The 19,302-nt window shown below is 40.4% G+C and overlaps 1 protein-coding gene across 2 annotated transcripts in view; it reads left to right on the forward strand.

Annotated features, from left to right (window-relative positions):
- Positions 1 to 2,696: 2,696 nt before the first annotated feature.
- The window catches only part of LOC107677380 (netrin receptor UNC5A-like), a 204,683-nt gene continuing 188,077 nt past the window's right edge, over positions 2,697 to 19,302 (forward strand). For both annotated transcript variants that reach the window (XM_016472262.1, XM_016472263.1), the window contains exon 1: positions 2,697 to 2,809. In XM_016472262.1, coding sequence (XP_016327748.1) covers positions 2,719 to 2,809 — 91 coding nt within the window. In that variant the 5' untranslated portion in view covers positions 2,697 to 2,718. The remainder of the gene's footprint in view (positions 2,810 to 19,302) is intronic.

Below are 19,302 nucleotides of genomic sequence, written 5' to 3' on the forward strand. Positions count from 1 at the left end.
AAATGTCATGTGTAATCATACAAAACACATAGCATTGGGGAGATGTAACCTGTAACCTTCTTAATCTGACAATGCCCTTAATATCTCTAACTACCATCCATTGGCAATAATAGACAGAAAGCACATTTGTAAATTTAAATGCACTTAATGTACTTGCACTATATTTTTTTCCCTACTTATTTGTGTTATTTGTTTCTTTTATATATATAAAAAATTATATTTTTTTCTGTTGTTCCTCTTCAATGTGTGTGGGAAGGCAAAACATTTAATGAAGAAAGAGATCATAGCTAGATTGCTAGATAGATATGATTAATTATTAATTAAGTTTGTTCAATGATTGTGCATTTGATGGGATAATATCCTTAAAATATACTATACAGGGGAGACCGGGGCTAGTTGTCACAGGGAGACTTAAGTGTTTCTTAAAATGTATTAATTTTAAATATTTGAATAATAATAATAATTCTTAATAATAATAATAATAATAATTATTATTATTATTATTGTATTATTATTATTATTATTATTATTATTATAGTCTGACTATGAACTGAATCAGTCTGTTTAAAATAACAATTTGTGCACATTTTAGTGGCACAAAAATCTAAAGAGAAAAAAGTTTTGTGGTTTCCTATTTCATCACTGTAAAAAAAAAGAAAAGGAAAAAAAAAAGAAAAGTGTAATTTTTGAGAGTTGTAAATAAGACAAATTTTTTTCTTTTTTCTTTAATCAAAAAGTTTTTTAAACACAATTTGTAACATAATATTTAAAATAAGATGACTCCCCCACCTTAATTTTTTTTCTCTTGACCATAGACAGCACAGAATCTCATCTCAGTGCTTTTGATGAATGGCTATGCAGTTTTTAACTCTGCCATTTCATCAGAAATGTCCAAATTTGTGAAATTTTGTCGTACAAAACAATTTTGTGGTAAACTGATCTGATTTTGTATGGAAAAGTGATCTATGACGTGTTGTTTTTTGTGTCTATTTGTTAATGGGGGATTTGTGGTCTCACGTTTTTAGATTTTTGGAGTAAAAATTATAGTTTTCATTTTGAAATAAAAAGATGGGCCCCTTTGAATTGGCACAGAAGGCCAGTTATTATTATTTACAAATGTAATACTTATTGTAGTTAATGGGGTTATTATTCAGTATTTCCATTAATTAGATGCACATTTCAGCTTTTCATTAAAACCTACAGGTTAATTGAGTGAAATCACTGAATTTGCATTCATATTGTTGCTATGACATATCTTCAATTACAATATGAGCAATTAAATATGTAAATATTCATAAGACTGTATATAAGTCACAAAATTAATTTACCTTGTAGATTAATCTCTTTTACTGGGTTTTTGCTTTGTCTGTCATCATTTAATAAATGATAGTATAATTTAGTAAATATACATATATAGTATAATTTTTAATTCACTTATAAATTATATATCAATTATATATCAATATACTTATTTGTGTTATTTGTTTCTTTTATATATATAAAAAATTATATTTTTTTCTGTTGTTCCTCTTCAATGTGTGTGGGAAGGCAAAACATTTAATGAAGAAAGAGATCATAGCTAGATTGCTAGATAGATATGATTAATTATTAATTAAGTTTGTTCAATGATTGTGCATTTGATGGGATAATATCCTTAAAATATACTATACAGGGGAGACCGGGGCTAGTTGTCACAGGGAGACTTAAGTGTTTCTTAAAATGTATTAATTTTAAATATTTGAATAATAATAATAATTCTTAATAATAATAATAATAATAATTATTATTATTATTATTGTATTATTATTATTATTATTATTATTATTATTCATTGGCCAAAACATATTTTTCCATGTAACATTTTTATAATTTTTCCACTGAATTTTGTGTTTCATACTGAGCTGAACAGTGTAGAATAGTCTCTTTAATGGAAGGTTATATTATGACAACCTAAACCACATGCAACGCTTTTTACACAAAATGTCAACGTGTTTAATTAACTTTATCTTTTTCCCGGGCAGTAACGGTGAAAATGTTAAGTAGCCTAGCTTTTTATTTATTTATTTTTATTTTTTTTGTAGCTACAACTAAACGCTATAAACAAATCTACCCTTAAACATATTTACTTTGGTAAAAGTGTGACAACTTGCCCCGGTCTCGTCTATTTCTAAAACACTTAAATGCGCTTTTATTCACTTATTCGCTTACATGACGCGTCGTTTCCAAGGGTCTCCGCACTCCATTCCGGTGAAGAGGCTGGACTCCGTTCCGGGTTTTGCTCCCTCACTGCTCTATACATCACGTCTCCTCACTCCTGCATTGCTGTAGCAGTAGCAGCAGATGTTCGCACGCTGAAGCCAATATCCACCGTTCTCTTTACCGGAGCAAGTGTTCTGCAGCGGACAGCGAGAAGACGAAGAAGAGTGAGGACGTTTGCTCTCTCTCTTCACACGTCTGGAGTGTGTGTATGTGGGTGAGTGAGCTGAAGAAATTAGAGTCGCGTCTTTATTTACCACACCTGTGATGCGCTGCTGTCTCTGAGCAACGAAGACGCACTGATGGCCAAGGTACAGGAAGAGGATATGTGTTGAAAGAGGACTTATAAATGCGCTGATCGGTGTAATATTACAAAAACTAAACCTAGACAGACAGCAGATACTCCTCGCTGCTCATTCAACAGATATTACTGACTTAAACGTGAACGGGAAGGTGATAAAGATGCCGTTACACCTGGGTCCCTTTGTCCGCTGGAGATCCGGGCTTGTACTCGCATGGATCTGCTTGTTTTCGTCCGGATTTACCTTCACTGGTGAGTTTCATTCATTTTGAAACGCATCTTCCAGTTTCGACTGATAAAGCCATGTGTAAGTCATGCGTAATTGCTTTTACACACAGCAGCTGGCTCCCTTTGTGATGTGATTTCCCGAATAATAACAAAATATTATATTTAACGGGGTTCATTTGTATGCGAAATAAGCAGTTTGCTCCAAATTGTCATATTATTGTTACTTTGAATAACCAAAACGCGCAGAAACAGAGGTGAAGAACCTATTCAGGAACTTGAACGTGCAGTAAGTTTGATTGACATGTTTCTGCGAGCACGAGACTCTAGCGACGAGCCTGAGACACTACGGCGAAACGAATAGAAATATACGAAACCAAGGGTTTGTTTAATTGAAAATGACTAGAAATGTATACCATGGGGGTTAAACAAATAAATGTTGTTGAATATTGCGTCCTGTATTCCGCGTTGCATTTCGGTGAGCGTCAGCTTGAATGACACGCGCAGATTTCCACGCGCCGACATTCATCCGTTCTTGCTGCATTGGCAGTGTTTGTGAAAGCTTTAAGAAGAACAGTGAGCTCCGACGGTAATTGAACGGTGCAGGGTACATTTGTTGTGTGCAGATATATACGATGAGGTAAACATGCTTTCGTGGTCAGCTAAGTGGAAAAGAACGTGCCCAAATAATCGTGCTCTCCTCCCATCACACATCGTGCACTTGTCTTGGTTAATGGTTAGCTACCCATTATAGCCTTACAAGGAAAGAATTGAAGATTCACTTTATGTGTAAAGCTTCAATGATTAATAAACATTTTAAATTGATATTTTCATTATGAATACTTTTTCTTTTTAATTGTATTTATTTGCAATGCCAGAATATGACACATTGTCAGTACTGGTTGCTCAAATAATGACTCCTTGTTATTACTCCCACAACCAAAATTAAAACGGCATCATTTCAAAAATGCCAAGCTTATGTGTTTTTACATAAGAATCAGTGTGGATATGCATATTAAGGTTCATTCTTGGCATAATTTTAGTGGGAGACATTTCATATTGTGTTGCAAACCTTTGTTTACTGTGCTGTAGTTGTTGTTTTTCCATGCTTCATACTGTAAAAGGAATGAAATAAAGACTGTTTCATATTATGACATCATAATAACATCAACTAACACTAACCAGTTGTCCATGTCTGGACATAATTACAGTTACAGAATCACAGTCACCTAGTCCAGTGTGTGTAGCCCAGAGAGATTTAGCTTCTTTTTTTTTCCTTTGCTAAACCTGTAAACCAGACATTCAAGGCTATAGATTAAATAAATGCATTTGATTGGCTCTTACGCACTGTAATTTAAATAACAACCATTTTAATAATATTAGTAATAATTAGGCCTATGAATTATATCCAGCATAATATCAGCTAAAAATAACTTATTCTATGCTGCATTTGGTATGGATGAAAGGGTGTTTAAACGCTATTTGGGCTGTGGAGGTCCATAAAACAAAAAAAGGTTGGGAAACACTGACCTAGTCCACCCACAATGTGTTTGTGTGGACCAGTTTGGGCTTGCCGAGATCTGTATTACATTGTGTCAAGAGAGTAAGAGGAGTAAGGAAGGTCTTGGCTGTGGGAAACTTGACTGTGGGAAAGTTTCTGGAGGTTTTATAGTAATCATCACCATAGAGCCCAGCTGGGGACCGCTGATGAGTATCCTGAGAGCACCGACAAAATTTCACACTTGGCTTACATTGTTCTGCCCCCTCTCTGCTGTGGACAGAGGGCTAACTTGTTAAAAGTTGTGCAATTATCAGTCTTGCTTTAGGAAACTCTGCATGAAAGCTAAATTAAGAGGGTATTTTCTTGTGCATTAATTAGTGCAGGATTTCGCATAAATCAGGCAAACAGCCATACCCAAAGGAATCATATAAGAAATACAGTGGCATTTCTGAGATTTTTCAAACATCCATTCAAATGGAGCATTTTTTTTTTAAAGTAGATTGCAGGGTATCATGAAAAATGCCCTAAATTCCCACCATCGTTGCATGCTCTGTTTAATTTGTCAAGGACACTTATCTTGCATCGCATCCAAATGAAAAAAGATCAGACAGGAATTTTCTTATTCTCCCCACTTGTAAGAGGAGGAAATGTAAATTGGATGGAGGGGACATAATGGAAGCATGTGTGCTCGCAGACATTGTTAGTCCAAAAGATCATAAAAAATCACACAAGGTGCTCTCGCCAGGCAGAAACGGGCTGACGGTGCACTTTCCTATATATATATATAAAAAAAAAGCCAACTTGTCTTTCCCCTGAAACATAATCTGGTCAAAAATAAAGGTCGCTCTGTCAGTCTTCATCAGAGAGAACACAAGAGACAGAACAGAGCTCTTCCTCGAACAATGTGGTGCCTTCAGGGAGATCAGCTACCGTTGAGCCGACAGGAGGGTTTTTATCAGTCTGTAGACAAAAGAAATCAGAACATTGTGTTTGTGATGTGTGTGTGTGAGTGAGTGTGTGTGTTTCATACTATAGCCTGTGTTAGTGGCTCTTGTTTTGCTTCAGAATTTTATACTGATCCAGTACAGTACTAAAATTATTTATTGTAGGAAAGTAAATCCTTAAATGTATACTTTTGAAATTACAATGAACTGCGTACAAACATTGATCAGACGCACAGCCTGTGACGTCAATAAAAAGGATATGGGAATGCTATTTTCCATTTTTAATGTTAATAAGCCTAAATATTTTGCTGTCCTAACCAAACAAGATTATATGGTTTATTGCATTTTCTAAATGGCATTGAGCATTTTTTTACACCTTTTGTCTGTGATCTTATTAGAACAGATCTGCAATCCTCCAACCTTAGTATTTTAGTTTTTGTATTTAGTATGTTAAAGGTAAAAAAACAAACAAACAAACAAAAAAAAACACAGACACGCACGTCAAACATGGCAAATCATATTTCCAGGAATGTGTTTATGATACATACCTACTCAACTTCAGCTTCATCAAATTCAGTGTACACTCTTAAAGTACAGGAATCAGTCATGCAATCAACACAACCCTGCAGTAAAGTATGGTTTCTTGTTTGTTCCCATCTCTTTGGAAAGGAGTGATATAATGGGTTTGCTGTTTTCGCTGTGTGTGTGAGAGAAAGAGGCAGGGGATTTTTGTGGTTGGAGTTTGTGGTGGGCTTGTTTCAGAGATTTTTGGCACTGCTGTGAGTGTGCTTGGTTGTTCACTGAAAGGGATGGGTTTTGGTGTGCAGTGAAACTCAAAAGCTTTCTTATGTGGTTAAGAAGCTTCTCAAAGGCCCCTCAGACCCCAGAGACATGATTTTACAGTCGTCATTCGGATTATTGAAATTAGGATGAAGCTAGCGTTTTGGTGTTCTCAACTTTTTTTGTTGAGGCGAAATTATTTTAATTGAATTTTTAAAGTTTAACATTAATTAGGCCTTTCACTAAACCATACCAGATTTTCACTGTATACAGTGTCAAAAAAAAAAGAGAAATGAGGAAAAAGATTTTTGCCCTTCTACTTGTAAGCTACGTATAAACTCAAATGGTGCATGTAAAGAGAGAACTCTGCTGTCATGTTGGGCTTTTGATGCTAACCAATGACTTTTCAGGATGTACAGTACAAGAACCGAAAGAATCAAGCAATGAAGAATTTCAGAGAAGAATGGAAGATTTGAACAGATTAATGTCTGAGAGCAGAGTTGTTCGGAGTCGCGGCAAGTGCTCAGAAGCGGAACATGATTAAATCCATTTTTGTTGTTTCGTTTCACTCGACTCCGGCCACATTGCAATTTCACAACAATTTTAACATGTTTTTTTTTTTAAATAGACGGTATATTTCTCCCACTCTCACAGTTTCCACACATATATATGTATAGCCGTATTTGAGTTTGATGAATGGAGAGGCGTGAAATGGTGTAACAGAGATGAGGAAAAGGCAAACAGTGTAAGTCAACAGCAGCTGGTTTTCCATAATCCAAGAGCATGCTCCATTTGATGACAAATGTGGTCTTTTCTTATCTCACACTGCTATATATGTCTTCTCCATAAGTGTCAAATGCAAATGGAGAAGGAGAGGCGAGGCAGAGAACATGAGAAAGTGTGACACGAACCTTTGGGGTGGGGGAAATCTCCTATAAAACCGCATTATATCTCAGAAATGTGCCCTTTTGCTTCAGTTAAGCTCATGTAGATTAATGATTATGGGGTGGACTCTGGGCTTTAGGTGGGTCATTAGCCTTTTGAAATGGCTGTTGTGCCATCCAAGGGGTCAAGGTTTGGCTGGTTAGCATGGTTAATAAATACGTTTTTTTTTTTTTTTGCACACAGTATTGCTAATATAATACTACAGTAGATGTCTTACAGGACTCAATTTCAGTATTGGAGGGTTTTAAAAATGTGTTGTTATAAAAAAAATAATGTGACTTATTTTTTGTCCCTGTCTCTTCTCTTTCTCAATTATAGTTCAGGTTAGTCTCTAGAAGGTATTGTAGACCATAGATATCGATACCTAGATATGATAGACTGAATCTTATGAATATTGACAATATAGACTTGCTCAATGGACCAATATGGTGGATGGCTTAAGTATATTGCATACAGGAACAGTTGCTAATGAGGAATTCTATGATGTAGTACAATCTTTGTTGTAGGCCCCTTTGGTTCTGTCCTGGTCTTCAGCACCTGCTCCCTCCTGCAAGCAGCATGGTGACGCCCTTCAGAAAGGATGCGGTCAGCAGGAGGAACCAAAGATCAGCGCTGTCACCAGAGAGACTAATCGTGTTCTTCCCCGAGGTGCTGTCAGTGGCCAGAGAAAGCTGGAGGACTGTTGACCTTGAGAGCAGATGCATTTAATGTGCAGACACTGCTTCTCGGCACATTGTGAGCACTAGAGTCTATGAAAGCCTTGGGTGAATGCCCCTCCCCAAAGAGATAAGAGTACATTTCCCAAGGTGCTTTTGGCTTGACTCGCAGTCTGCGAGATCTAAGTAAGATCTGTCCGCTTTAATGATGAACCATCTGCTTGAATACTCAATAGACTCGAGCACTTTGCCTCGTCCCGCAATAGTAACGCAACAAAAGGGGTAATTTTTTCTTCCAACTGTTATTACTCCATAGGGTTTGTTCGGTGGCGACGGAGAACATAAACATGAACAATTTGCTGTGGAGCTCTGCTTGCTCTCAGCCCATCTGTGGTTCATCACCCAGCATATTTAAGGTTGTTTGGGGATGCTCTTCATTCTCCAGTGATCAATAACCCTCTAACTGTTTAATTGGCCATCAATCAACGACAGGGTAGAGTTAAACACTCAATCCCTGCCTTTTATGCAAGTCCTCTGGGTCCTTTTGTAGCCTTTAAGTTTGTCTAAGTTGCATCCAGAATATTGTTATTGTATGCGCCGCACAGCAGCAGCGGCAGCACACGAGACTTCCAGGGGGCTTCCATGAGGGAGCATTGTCTTGACTACTACCGTGATGTAGATTGAACGCTCTGCCAGCCCATAATACAAGTGAGGGCGGAGCTTTCTTTTGACATGCATGACTGGTCCAGCATCAAAAGGAATGACAGTACATCATATTAATATTTGCCCACTTCAAGGCTAATGAAACTCTCGAGTTCAGCCGTCTCTTTTACGTATGGCTGATCTGGATGAGTTTTGTTGAGTTTAATGTACTCGGCTGACCCTCGTGTTCTGTGAGTTTGAAGTGCAAAATTGTCTTGCTGTTCTTGGCTAACCTCAATTTAAAACCTGCTTGCTTATAATCATGAAGGCAAACATCAGGGATTTCAGTTATTAGAATACGGGGTATCAAAGCAAAGCTCTTTGGTCACTAAGAGATATTGATATTGGATCTGATTGAGGTTTCTTTGTGAACTTTGTTTATATTGCAGTTGGAAATTATAGAGGTTGACCATACGAGAATATTTACACTCTACATACATAAGCATCTCAATTATTATTGCTCAAGGTTAGAGATTTGAAAATCAAAAATAGTATAAAAATACTATTAAACTTCAAGGTGCATGAATGATACCCGAAAGTGGCTTTTTAAAAGGAATTTTTAATATTCAGATTTTTTTTCTGGGGAAGGGTTATATTTGTGATTTAAATCTATAATAAAGCTATACATAATGACAGTACTTGTGATAGTACTGTTGTTATGGGTATCTTGTCCTCCTTCATAAATCATAAAGAGGGTGAGGTTTTTAAACTTGGACAAGTAAGCATCTACTCAAGCACCCTAGCAACTGCATATAGCAACACTCTTAGGAAACACTTTGGGACTGCATAGCAGCACACATGGCATTTTATGACATTTTCTTAAGAAACAAAAATGCAGTTCATTTCTTTGTTGTGTATGAAAGATTTCCATGTGGCATATTTAGCACATAAACTGTGTTAGCATGCGTGTTTTAGCATTACCGTGTGAGTGTATGAGCATGTCTCAAGTCAATACAAAGTACCTCAGGCAGGCTGGAGGTGGTAAGCTCTCTAATGGCAATGGATATTTGAGGGCGGCTTGGCTCAGAGACGGCCAAAACGTGTCCTCTTGAAGTGATGATGTTGACAGGGAAGGAGACCTATTGACCTTTGCTCATTACGTTCATATTCCATGCGGTTGTGCCTCAGGCTGGCAGTTCAACTGAGTCAACACTGGCCATAGCTCAGCCCTCACTCAGCAGTCAACAGGGAATGCAACGGCCAGCTCAAATCATCTGCTCACCCTTTTCAGAGACATGATGTTTAAAATCTGAATATTTCATTTTACACTTTGCCGGCTTCTGTAACCTCATTCTGTATTTAAGTATTTACGTTTTGTGATTTTAAAATGATATAATTCTTAAGAAATTACCTTTCTGGAGTTATTGTTTGCAGTAAATGATTGTAATTTGGTTATTAGCTACCACTGTAGTCAGTAATCAGATAAATAAAACAGAATCTAAAAGCTTCTTACAAAGTGCATTTTGTGCCAGCTTCAGATACTGTGTAAAAATGCAATGTTGCATAAAATTAAAGTTTGTTGTTGTCATGACAATCATTGTTTCCTTGTTTCCTGTCAGATCACTCGGATGTTTGCCAGAATCAACAAGCAGTAGCCAAAACTAATAGTCTCATGGCTCTGTTTGTTTTGAGAAAATATCTGGCAGTAGGGGAAACAATACTTTAATAATGTACAGTAATGCAGTGTTTATTACAGAAACAATTTTAATAGGAAAAATATTAAAAAATCTGTATCGCAGAGGGTGATTAGTCACAAATGTGACAATGTGATATGAACTGTTCACTGAACATTAGTTTAGTTTTTTATTTGATTTCTGTATTTAGTTTCATACTTACATTTATTTTATATTTAAGAATAGGCCCAAGTCTTGGGCGTTCACAAAAATAAATTTGCTTTCTTATAACACATACAGTATTTTAGTGATGTCTACAACATGTTATGCATGGTACAATAGTCAATTTTTACAGCAGGTTTAATTTATTACGATTTATCAGTAGAACAATAACAGTTGTAACCGGTATTTTGGCAGAAGCTAACATGGTAAATCTTTTGTGAGGTTAGATGTCAGCATCACACTAGCATTTGTAATGACAGTATATTCATTTGGAAGACTCAGGGTTGGCAAAAGTAGCACGTTTACTACTTCCTTTGGCAACCATTTTTATTAGCAGCCTCTAGCTTGTGAAAAGTGTGTGGGTAAAACATTTAATTTTCTTAGTTTTACTTTAACAGAGAATAAAATGATGCCAGCCTTTTTGTTAAGCTCGGGATGCGTGTGAAATATGGTCGTAGCAGACAAGATTTTAGATTTTGAGATGGAGAAGCAACAATTCTCGGCAAGGATGTTAAGAGCAGTGAAGCCATTGAAATAGATTTAAGACTTCATGCTTGTATAATTAATCATGACAGAATTGCTCATTCTGGGCCTTTGCACAGCCTATGGATTTTAATGAATACTGTAAATGTGTAATTTGCTTTTTCTTATAAGCCTATACTTTTTTTAATCCCTGAAAGCGCAGGATTTCAGTACGTTTGAAAGACCCTTTAAAGGTGGTCCTCTCGTCGCTTTCTCTTTGTTTATAGTAACCCAGGGGGCTCATTAGTCATACAGGCATTCTTTAGAGACCTGACTGTTCGTGCCTCCGTGAAATGGCATACGGAGACAGTCGGTCTATGTGTTTACTGTAAATGTGTTTGAGTGTGTGTGTGGTCTAAAATGACTTTGATCGTATTATTACAGCCATAAAACATGTTTTCTGGTTCATTTACAAAAAATGATGAGCTAGTGTTAGCGTTTGGCTCTCATGCATGTTGAATGAGCTGTAGTGAAGGACGTTTGCGGTGTCTTTTAGCACTGAGAGGATACAAGCAACATCGTTTGTTTGATTTGAAAACCTGTTAAGGATAACGTTGAGATATTCTTACAAATTCAACTCTTGAGAGTGGTTAAACGCAATTTGAGTGCTGCTGCCTCTCCTGGCTTCTCCTAAACAAAGCCAAACATATCAGATTAATTTTCAGCATAAATCACACACATTTTCAGAAATGGCCTGCCGAGATGCTGCGTGTTCAGCAGGAGTCTCTAGGGGCAAAAGGATTTGAGAGCTGGATCATATAAATTAACAAGGCCTTCAGTTAATTTCTGCTCTCGCTGTGGAAGCAAACCTCTTCTAAGCTTTATGTGAGGTGTTTGTAACCCGAGGATATGATGTCACCGCAATAAAAGGCTCTACAGTGCCAAATGTTTCATTATGTCACATCCTGTCCTTAGAGGACAGTGTGCCATCTTCCTTCTCAAGTGATTGTCATACATCTTTAGCACATTTTAAATTAGAATATTTAAGTGCAATGCAGAAATGGAGTGTTAATAATGATTAATGCATACTGGAGAAAGTGAGAGAGTTTGCCAATGTAAATGTTTTTTTTGCTGTTTTAATAACTTCAAAGCCTTAAAGGAATATTCCTGCTTATTTACAACTTAATGTTTATTTTAATCGTTTATTCGTGCCGCTGTCAGCTCGCCTGCAAGGCTTTCAGTAAGCGCATTACAATTAAATTATTGCAGCGGTAATTGACAGCATGCCACAAATGCTGTCTTTAGACATTAAGTTGTAGTTAACCCCAAATATTCCCTTCAGCTTCAGTCATGGTCTATGCACAAGAAGTTGCTACGGGTTTACAAAAGACTTTTCTTTGAGTTTGTTTTTATAGGTCTGTGAAGCTATTTACAACTAACCTCAGCAAGGTCAATATTGTTTTTGAAGATATTTTCAAGTGTTAAAGGCATAGTTTGCATTCAGTTTTCATTTACTTACTCTAATGTCGTTCCAAACTTGTATGACTTTCTCTTTCTTTTGTTGAACACAAAATGGGAGTTTTGAAGTTTCATAGTGACCACCAAAAAATATATGAATATTTGAATATGTCTTCACTTTTGTGTCAAGAACAGGCTGAAATTGAAGTTATTTACTCAAAATCTTACCCTTGGCTAAAGATTCGAAATAAAAAAAGGCTACCACCGATTTCTGTAACCTCACTCTAAACTATAGTTTTGACATTTTGAAGTTTTAAAATAATAAAAGTATTGGTAAAAATAGATTTTTGGGGGATTTTACTCCGACTTTGACATGGTAGTCACAGTTTCTGCCATTATGCTACTACAGTCAAGAGTTATAAAGAGTTACAATGAAATGATGAAGCAGTTTTTAGATTCTATTCTTTTTTGGGGTCACTTTTGTGTCAGGAATAGACGGAAAAAGTTATTACCATCATTTGACGTCATTGATGCCAAATGTACCTTGCTTCTGAAATAACTCAACAGTATGACTATCTTGAATGGATAATGATATTTCAGAGCTGCAGGAAAAAAAGAACGATTTTGTGAATAACTGAAATTCACACAGTTGTCATATGGCTTCAGAAGACTTAAAAATATAGCACAAAAGTAATATGGACTACTGTTTTAAAAATGTATTTGTCCTAGTTTGATTAGTCATGATACTATGAACCAGTGTGTGTCTCAAAGTAAAACTCCGAGGCCAAATTAAAATAGAAAAGACTTTCTCTTATTGTGTTCTGTGGAAAAATAAATTAGCTTACAGGTTTAGAACAACATGTGGATAAATAATGTCCGGAAGTTCAATTTTGGGGGAGCTATTTCTTTACATGTGTCTAAAAATATCTGCGGAGTCCACCATGACCCAAGTAGGCAGACTCCCTGCCTGTAGATCGTGGTTTGCTGCTATTTTAAAAACAATTCAATTTTCAGCCCAGACTTTCACAGCTCCCAGTGTAAGAAACATTTCTGTCTTGCTTTCCTCAACGAAGCGCCTCCATTGAGAGTTCTATGAATCATCTCCTTTCTTCTTTCCCTGACTCACTGTGGTTACTCAAGACTCCACCATGCTGGGAAGAGTAGAGGTGTCCTGGCATTGTCTCAGTCTCAGTGCTCGGGCCACCTAATTACCCAGCCGAGAGCTGGTAAGCATGCGGCTTCACCCTCTGAATCATTACAATAAATCTTGCACTGTTAAACTTAGACACATACGTTTCTCCAAACAGTCAAACGCTCAGGATAGGAGGTGTTTTGATGCCAAATCAGGTTATGTATAGCTCAGGTGATAACAATCTCAGCCTCTCCTTCATGAATTAGCCCAGAGTACAATGAGCTTTGAGATTCACTGGTGCTTCACAAATGTACTCTATTATTGCTGTTTGGCTGAGATAGACATATGGTGAAAAGCCTTTATATTCAGCCTTTTTCAGAGATTGTGTTAAGGTTTTTAATGTGGTTTAAGTGTAACATTTTCAAAAGCAGACTTGGCTACTTTTTATTTAGTCAAGCCTTTTCAATGTACACTCTTTCAGAGACAATATAAGGAGGATGGTTTACTCGTACTGGAAATTGTGATGCTCAGTGTGGCAGATGTAGAATGAAAGTCCTGTCTTTTAGTTGAAATAGCTTTAAAAAAAAAATAGATCAATTCAATAGTTTTTATTTTATTTTGTTATTTTAGCTAAAGAAGCTAAATGTATGACACATTTGATGTTAGATTTGATTGCAGATTTGACACAGTTGTCCTGTCCTAAACTCCATTGCCATTGGTTGAGATTGGCAAAGACTCGTGTTCTGATTGGCTAGCATTTGAGTGCCGCAGTCAGATTCTTATATTTGGTTGATTTTGTCTCTCACATTTTATGATAGATAGATAGATAGATACTAGGCAAATCAGCTGTTTTCAGCATTGAAAATAATAAGAAATATTTCTTAAGCAGCAAATCAGAAAATTTGAATGATTACTGAAGGATCGTGTGAAACTGAAGAATGGAGTAATGAGTCTGAAAATTCAGCTTTGCCATCACAGGAATATTTGAAAATATGTTATCGTAGAAAAAAAAATATTTAAATTTGTAATAATAGCCTATTTCACAGTATTACTGTATTTTTTTTATCAAATAAATGCAGCCTTGGTGAGCATAAGAGTATTCTTTCAAAAACATGAAAAAACCTTGCTGACCCCAAATTTTTAAACAGTAGTAATGTATTTAGTTACACAAGTTATAATAATTTCTTATTTTTCACTAGTATCTTTCATTTTTGTAACCTGTGACCCTGTAACTTATTTAATGTGGTTTAAGTCATATTTTCTTAGTTTTGTTCATGGGTTTTGAGACTGAATTTTTACCCAGTAGGCTCTTATAACATTTTATAGACTTATAATGCTGTCATTATGGGTTTTCGCCTCATTAAAAACAGCCACAATTTCTATTTATATGGAAAATCTAAATTACATTTCTGAGAGGTGTGGTATGACTGATTCAGATTTGCTTTAGGAGTTTTGTTGTAGTTTGGCTAAACACCACACTGCAAGCAATGATAAATGACATTCTTGATTAATTCTGCTTATTTTTCTTCCTCTCTTTTTGTACTAACATGGCCCACTTTGTACCCGCAACAACTAACAAATCCTACTTGGATTTACTAGAAAGTAGCAAAGGATTTGTCTCAGCCAAACGTGAGAGATTTGTTCTGGGTTTAAAGGATAAGGAATTGAAAATTGGACGCTGAAACAAGCAGGAATGAAATGCAAACCCTGTCATTTTTATAAAAGGTTTACGATTCCCCATAGGCCTCTCTCTTACCTACAAGCTTCGGTCTTAGTCTAACAAGCAAGTCTTACCTTTCAGATTCTATTAGGTTAATCAATGCCATACATTAGCTGTCCTTATGCATTAGACGAGACAGTGTCTCATAGAGAGGAAGAAAGATGTAAGATAGTTAGTTGGCTTTATATTTCTTTTTTTGAGCCATTTTGTGCTTTCATTAATGACAATTTTTCGATGAAAGCAGTTGCTTACAAAACATATCAGTGTTTTAATGAAAGGTATACAGCTTCACTTGCAGGAAAATTACTTATTTTTTTCCAGATCATTATCCATTAAGGTTTTGGCTACAAAATAAGATTTCACCAACACCATTTCTAAGATTTAAGACCGTATCAGAGCCAGCTCTTTAAATGTGTTAGATGGCATCGATATAAACCTTTGATTGTCTTCAGTTCTGTTATCTCTTGCCTGGTAGTTTTATCTAGACGCAAAAATACTGAGTCGTATGATTGGAGTTGGAATTAATTTTAAGACTTTCCTGATTTTTGGTGTTTCTTAGTTCCCTTTCAGTCAGTCACGTTCGACGTTACGTCAGCAGTGACTGACGAATTGGGATCTTGCCAGAGAGCATTCAGCTTTTCGCTTCGTGGGGCCTAGCCTTTCTGCTTGAGAAGTCACCGAAGAGAGTGTTACAGAACAACGGTCCTGCGAGTGTTGGTGTTACGGCACATCAGCGGAGGTTTGCTGGTCCAGTGCTGCTGCTTTTTTTTCCGATTTGGCGTGCTGCAGCTCATCAAATTGCGGTCGCGCTGTGACCTCCCCTGGGCGCTTCAGCACTTAAATCTAAAAGGGGCGACTAAGGGGTATGTGGAGGTCCCCCCAGTCGAGCGTGCTATTGCGATGCAGCTTTACCCGCAGAGCGCTGCCGCCTGGTGGGGTAATCCACGCCTCCCGTCCAGAGCTTGTTCTCATCCGCTCTAACGGCCAAGGCTTCCAGCGCTGCTGGACTGGCTGCCTCTGCCCTGCACACCATGGCCCTCCTGCAAGTCTACCAGGCCAAGGCGTCGAAGCAGCTGCATGAGGGTAGTTCTGCCTCGGGTGTGATGCAGGAGCTGCGCACTGCGACGGACCCCGCCCTACGGGCGACAAAAGTCACGGTGCGGTCCCTGGGTCAAACAATGTCCACCTTGGGCACTTCTGCTGTCAACACCCCACCACCGGCTACAGCTCCTCTGCCCGCTCGTCGCCGAGGGTGCCCTTCCACTGCCTCCACCTCCGCTCCAGCTCGGCCCCAGCAGCAGCCTTCACTCCGGCCGCAGCGTGGAGCTGGCAGCAGGAAAGCGTCAAAGCAAGCAGCGTCCCTGAGACAGGTGACCCCGAGACTCTGGATCCTGCTTTTCAGGAGATGGTGACTGCATCACTCCTTCCCCCAGAGGAGGGCCGGGTGGAGAATCTTTTGTTCCCTTTTTGTTTTGTTCCGCCACTGGCTCCTGGGTACCACTGGCTGGGGAGCAGTTTCCTATTTCTCCGGGTCCCAAGAGGGCAAGGATGGCAGTGTACGAGACACAGCCTCAACACTTCCGTCTCCCTTCTCCTTTTGCCAGTGGGCAGCAGGGCTCAGCTCGAGGAAGCGGTGCCTTCTCACGCGCCCCCTGCCCAACTGTGGAGGCAGGTAAGTGTCGCACCGCGCACTCAGACTCCACTCTGGGACGCTTTGCCTTCCAGGTGGGTCCCTGCGCTCCACCTCACTGCCCCACTGTGTGTACATCGGTTGTTTCCCTAGTCCCGCTTGCTCGGTTTCTGGGGGCCTGGTTAGCGCTCTCCAGACTGTCTCGCTGGCTCATGAGAACCATCAGACTCAGCTATGCGATTCAGTTCGCCCGGCGTCCTCCCAAGTTCAGGGGCATTCGGTTCACCTCCGTGCCGAACAAGGATGCTCCCATCTTGCGAGCTGAAATCGCATTCCTACTGGCGAAGGACATGATAGAGCTGGTCCTTCCAGCCGACATGAAGACGGGGTTTTACAGCCCTTCATTGTACACAAGAAAGGTGGTGGGTTATGGCCAATCCTGGACTTGCGCGTTCTGAACCGAGCCCTCCACAGGCTCCCCGTTCAGGATGTTGATGCAGACATGCATTTTTCAATGCATTCGTCCACACGATTGGTTCGCAGCGATTGACCTGAAGGAGTCGTACTTTCATGTCTCGATCCTCCCTCGACACAGGCCGTTTCTCCACTTCGCGTTCGAGGGGTGAGCATATCAGTACACAAGGTCCTCCCCTTCGGTATGTCCCTGTCACCTCGCGTCTTCACCAAAGTCGTGGAGGCAGCCCTCATTCCGTTGAGGGAAAGAGGCATTCGCATTCTCAACTACCTCGACGACTGGCTCATACTGGCCCAGTGTCGAGTGCAGTTGTGCGAACACAGGGACGTGGTACTCAGCCACCTCAGCCAGTTGGGGCTTTGGGTCAACTGGGAAAAGAGCAAACTCTCCCCCATGCAGAGGATCTCTTTTCTCTGTATGGAGTTGTATTCGGTCAATCTAACAGTACACCTCTCAGTAGAACGTGTCCAGTCGATGCTGAACTGCCTGGAGTCATTTCAGCGCAGGAGGCGGTCCCACAGAAACGGTTTCAGAGGCTCCTGGGGCATATGGCATCCGCTGCCGTGGTCACGCTGCTCGGATTGCTTCATATGAGACCACTTCAGAGTCCCGAGATGGGCATGGCAACACGGCACTCACTGGGTCTGTCACCCCGTCCTGCCACCAGACTTTCAGCCCGTGGTCGAACTTTGCCTTTCTTCGGGTGGGAGTTCCCCTACTGCAAGTGTCCAGGCATGTTGTTGTCTCAACAGATGCCTCTGCCATAGGCTGGGGGGCCATGTACAACGGGCATGCAGCATCGGGTGCCTGGACAGTGCCTCGACTGCAGTGGCATATCAGCTGCCTCGAGTTGCTATCAGTATGACTTGCTCTGCGTCGCTTCAAATTGCTGCTACACGACAAGCACGTACTGGTCCGGACAGACAATACTGCAACCGCTGCGTACATCAACCACCAAGGCGGTCTACGGTCCCGTCACATGTCGCAACTCTCCTGCCATCTCCTCCTTTGGAATCAGAAGCATCTGAGGTCGCTACGCACCGTTCACATCCCAGGCGAGCTCAATCGAGCAGCCGACGAGCTCTCACATCGGTCCGCCCTTCCGGGAGAATGGCGACTCCACCCCGAGACAGTCCAGCTGATTTGGAGACGCTTTGGGGATGCTCAAGTAGACCTGTTTATCTCTCCGGACACGTCCCACTGCCAGCTGTTCTATTCCCTGTCCGAGGGGACTATGCAAGTATGCGTTTCCCCCAGTGAGCCCTCTCGCACAGACACTGTGCAAGGTCAGGGAGGACGAGGAGCAAGTCCTCTTAGCACCATACTGGCCCAATCGGACTTGGTTTCCAGAACTGTTGCTCCTCGCGACAGCCCCTCCTTGGCGTATTCCTCTGAGGAAGGATCTCCTTTCTCAGAAAGGGGGCACTCTCAGGCACCCGCGCCCAGACCTGTGGAATCTCCACGTGTGGTCTCTGGACGGGACGCTAGGTGGTCAAATTCCAGCGGTAGTAAACACTATCACTTCAGCTAGAGCATCCTCTACAAGACACGCATACGCGCTGAAGTGGAACCTGTTCATCGATTGGTGTTCTTCCCAGTGGGAAGACCCCTGTAGATGCCCGATGGCGGTCGTGCTCTCCTTTCTGCAAGAAGGGTTGGAGCGAAGGCTGTCTCCCTCCACCCTCAAAGTGTATGTTGCCACTATTGCCGAGCATCACGATGCAGTGAACGGCAAGTCCGTGGGGAAGCACGACCTGGTCATCAGGTTCCTTAGGGGCGCAAGGAGGCTGAATCCTCCGCGCCCCCACCTGGTACCCTCTTGGGATCTCCCCTCGGTCCTGACGGCCTTGAAGGAGGAGCCCTTCGAACCTCTGCAGTCAGTAGAGCTTAAGTTTCTGTCGCTAAAGACAGTGCTCCTCACTGCACTGGCTTCGGTCAAGAGGGTGGGGGACCTGCAGGCATTTTTGGTCGATGATACATGCCTGGAATTCAGACCGGCCGACTGTCACGTTGTCCTGAAACCCTGGCCCGATATGTGCCCAAAGTTCCCACCACGCCTTTCAGGGATCAGGTGGTGAACTTGCAAGCACTGCCCTGGGAGGAGGCAGACCCAGCCATCGCTCTGCTCTGTCCCGTTCGCACTCTGCGCATTTACGTGGACCGTACGCGGAGCTTCAGGACCTCAGACCAGCTCTTTGTCTGCTTCGGAGGACAGCAGAAGGGAAAGGCTGTCTCCAAACAAAGACTTGCCCACTGGTTAGTGGAGGCTATAGTCTTGGC

This window comes from Sinocyclocheilus anshuiensis, unplaced genomic scaffold (genome assembly GCF_001515605.1).
Source record: "Sinocyclocheilus anshuiensis isolate Anshui unplaced genomic scaffold, SAMN03320099.WGS_v1.1 scaffold352, whole genome shotgun sequence".
Lineage (NCBI taxonomy): Eukaryota > Metazoa > Chordata > Actinopteri > Cypriniformes > Cyprinidae > Sinocyclocheilus > Sinocyclocheilus anshuiensis.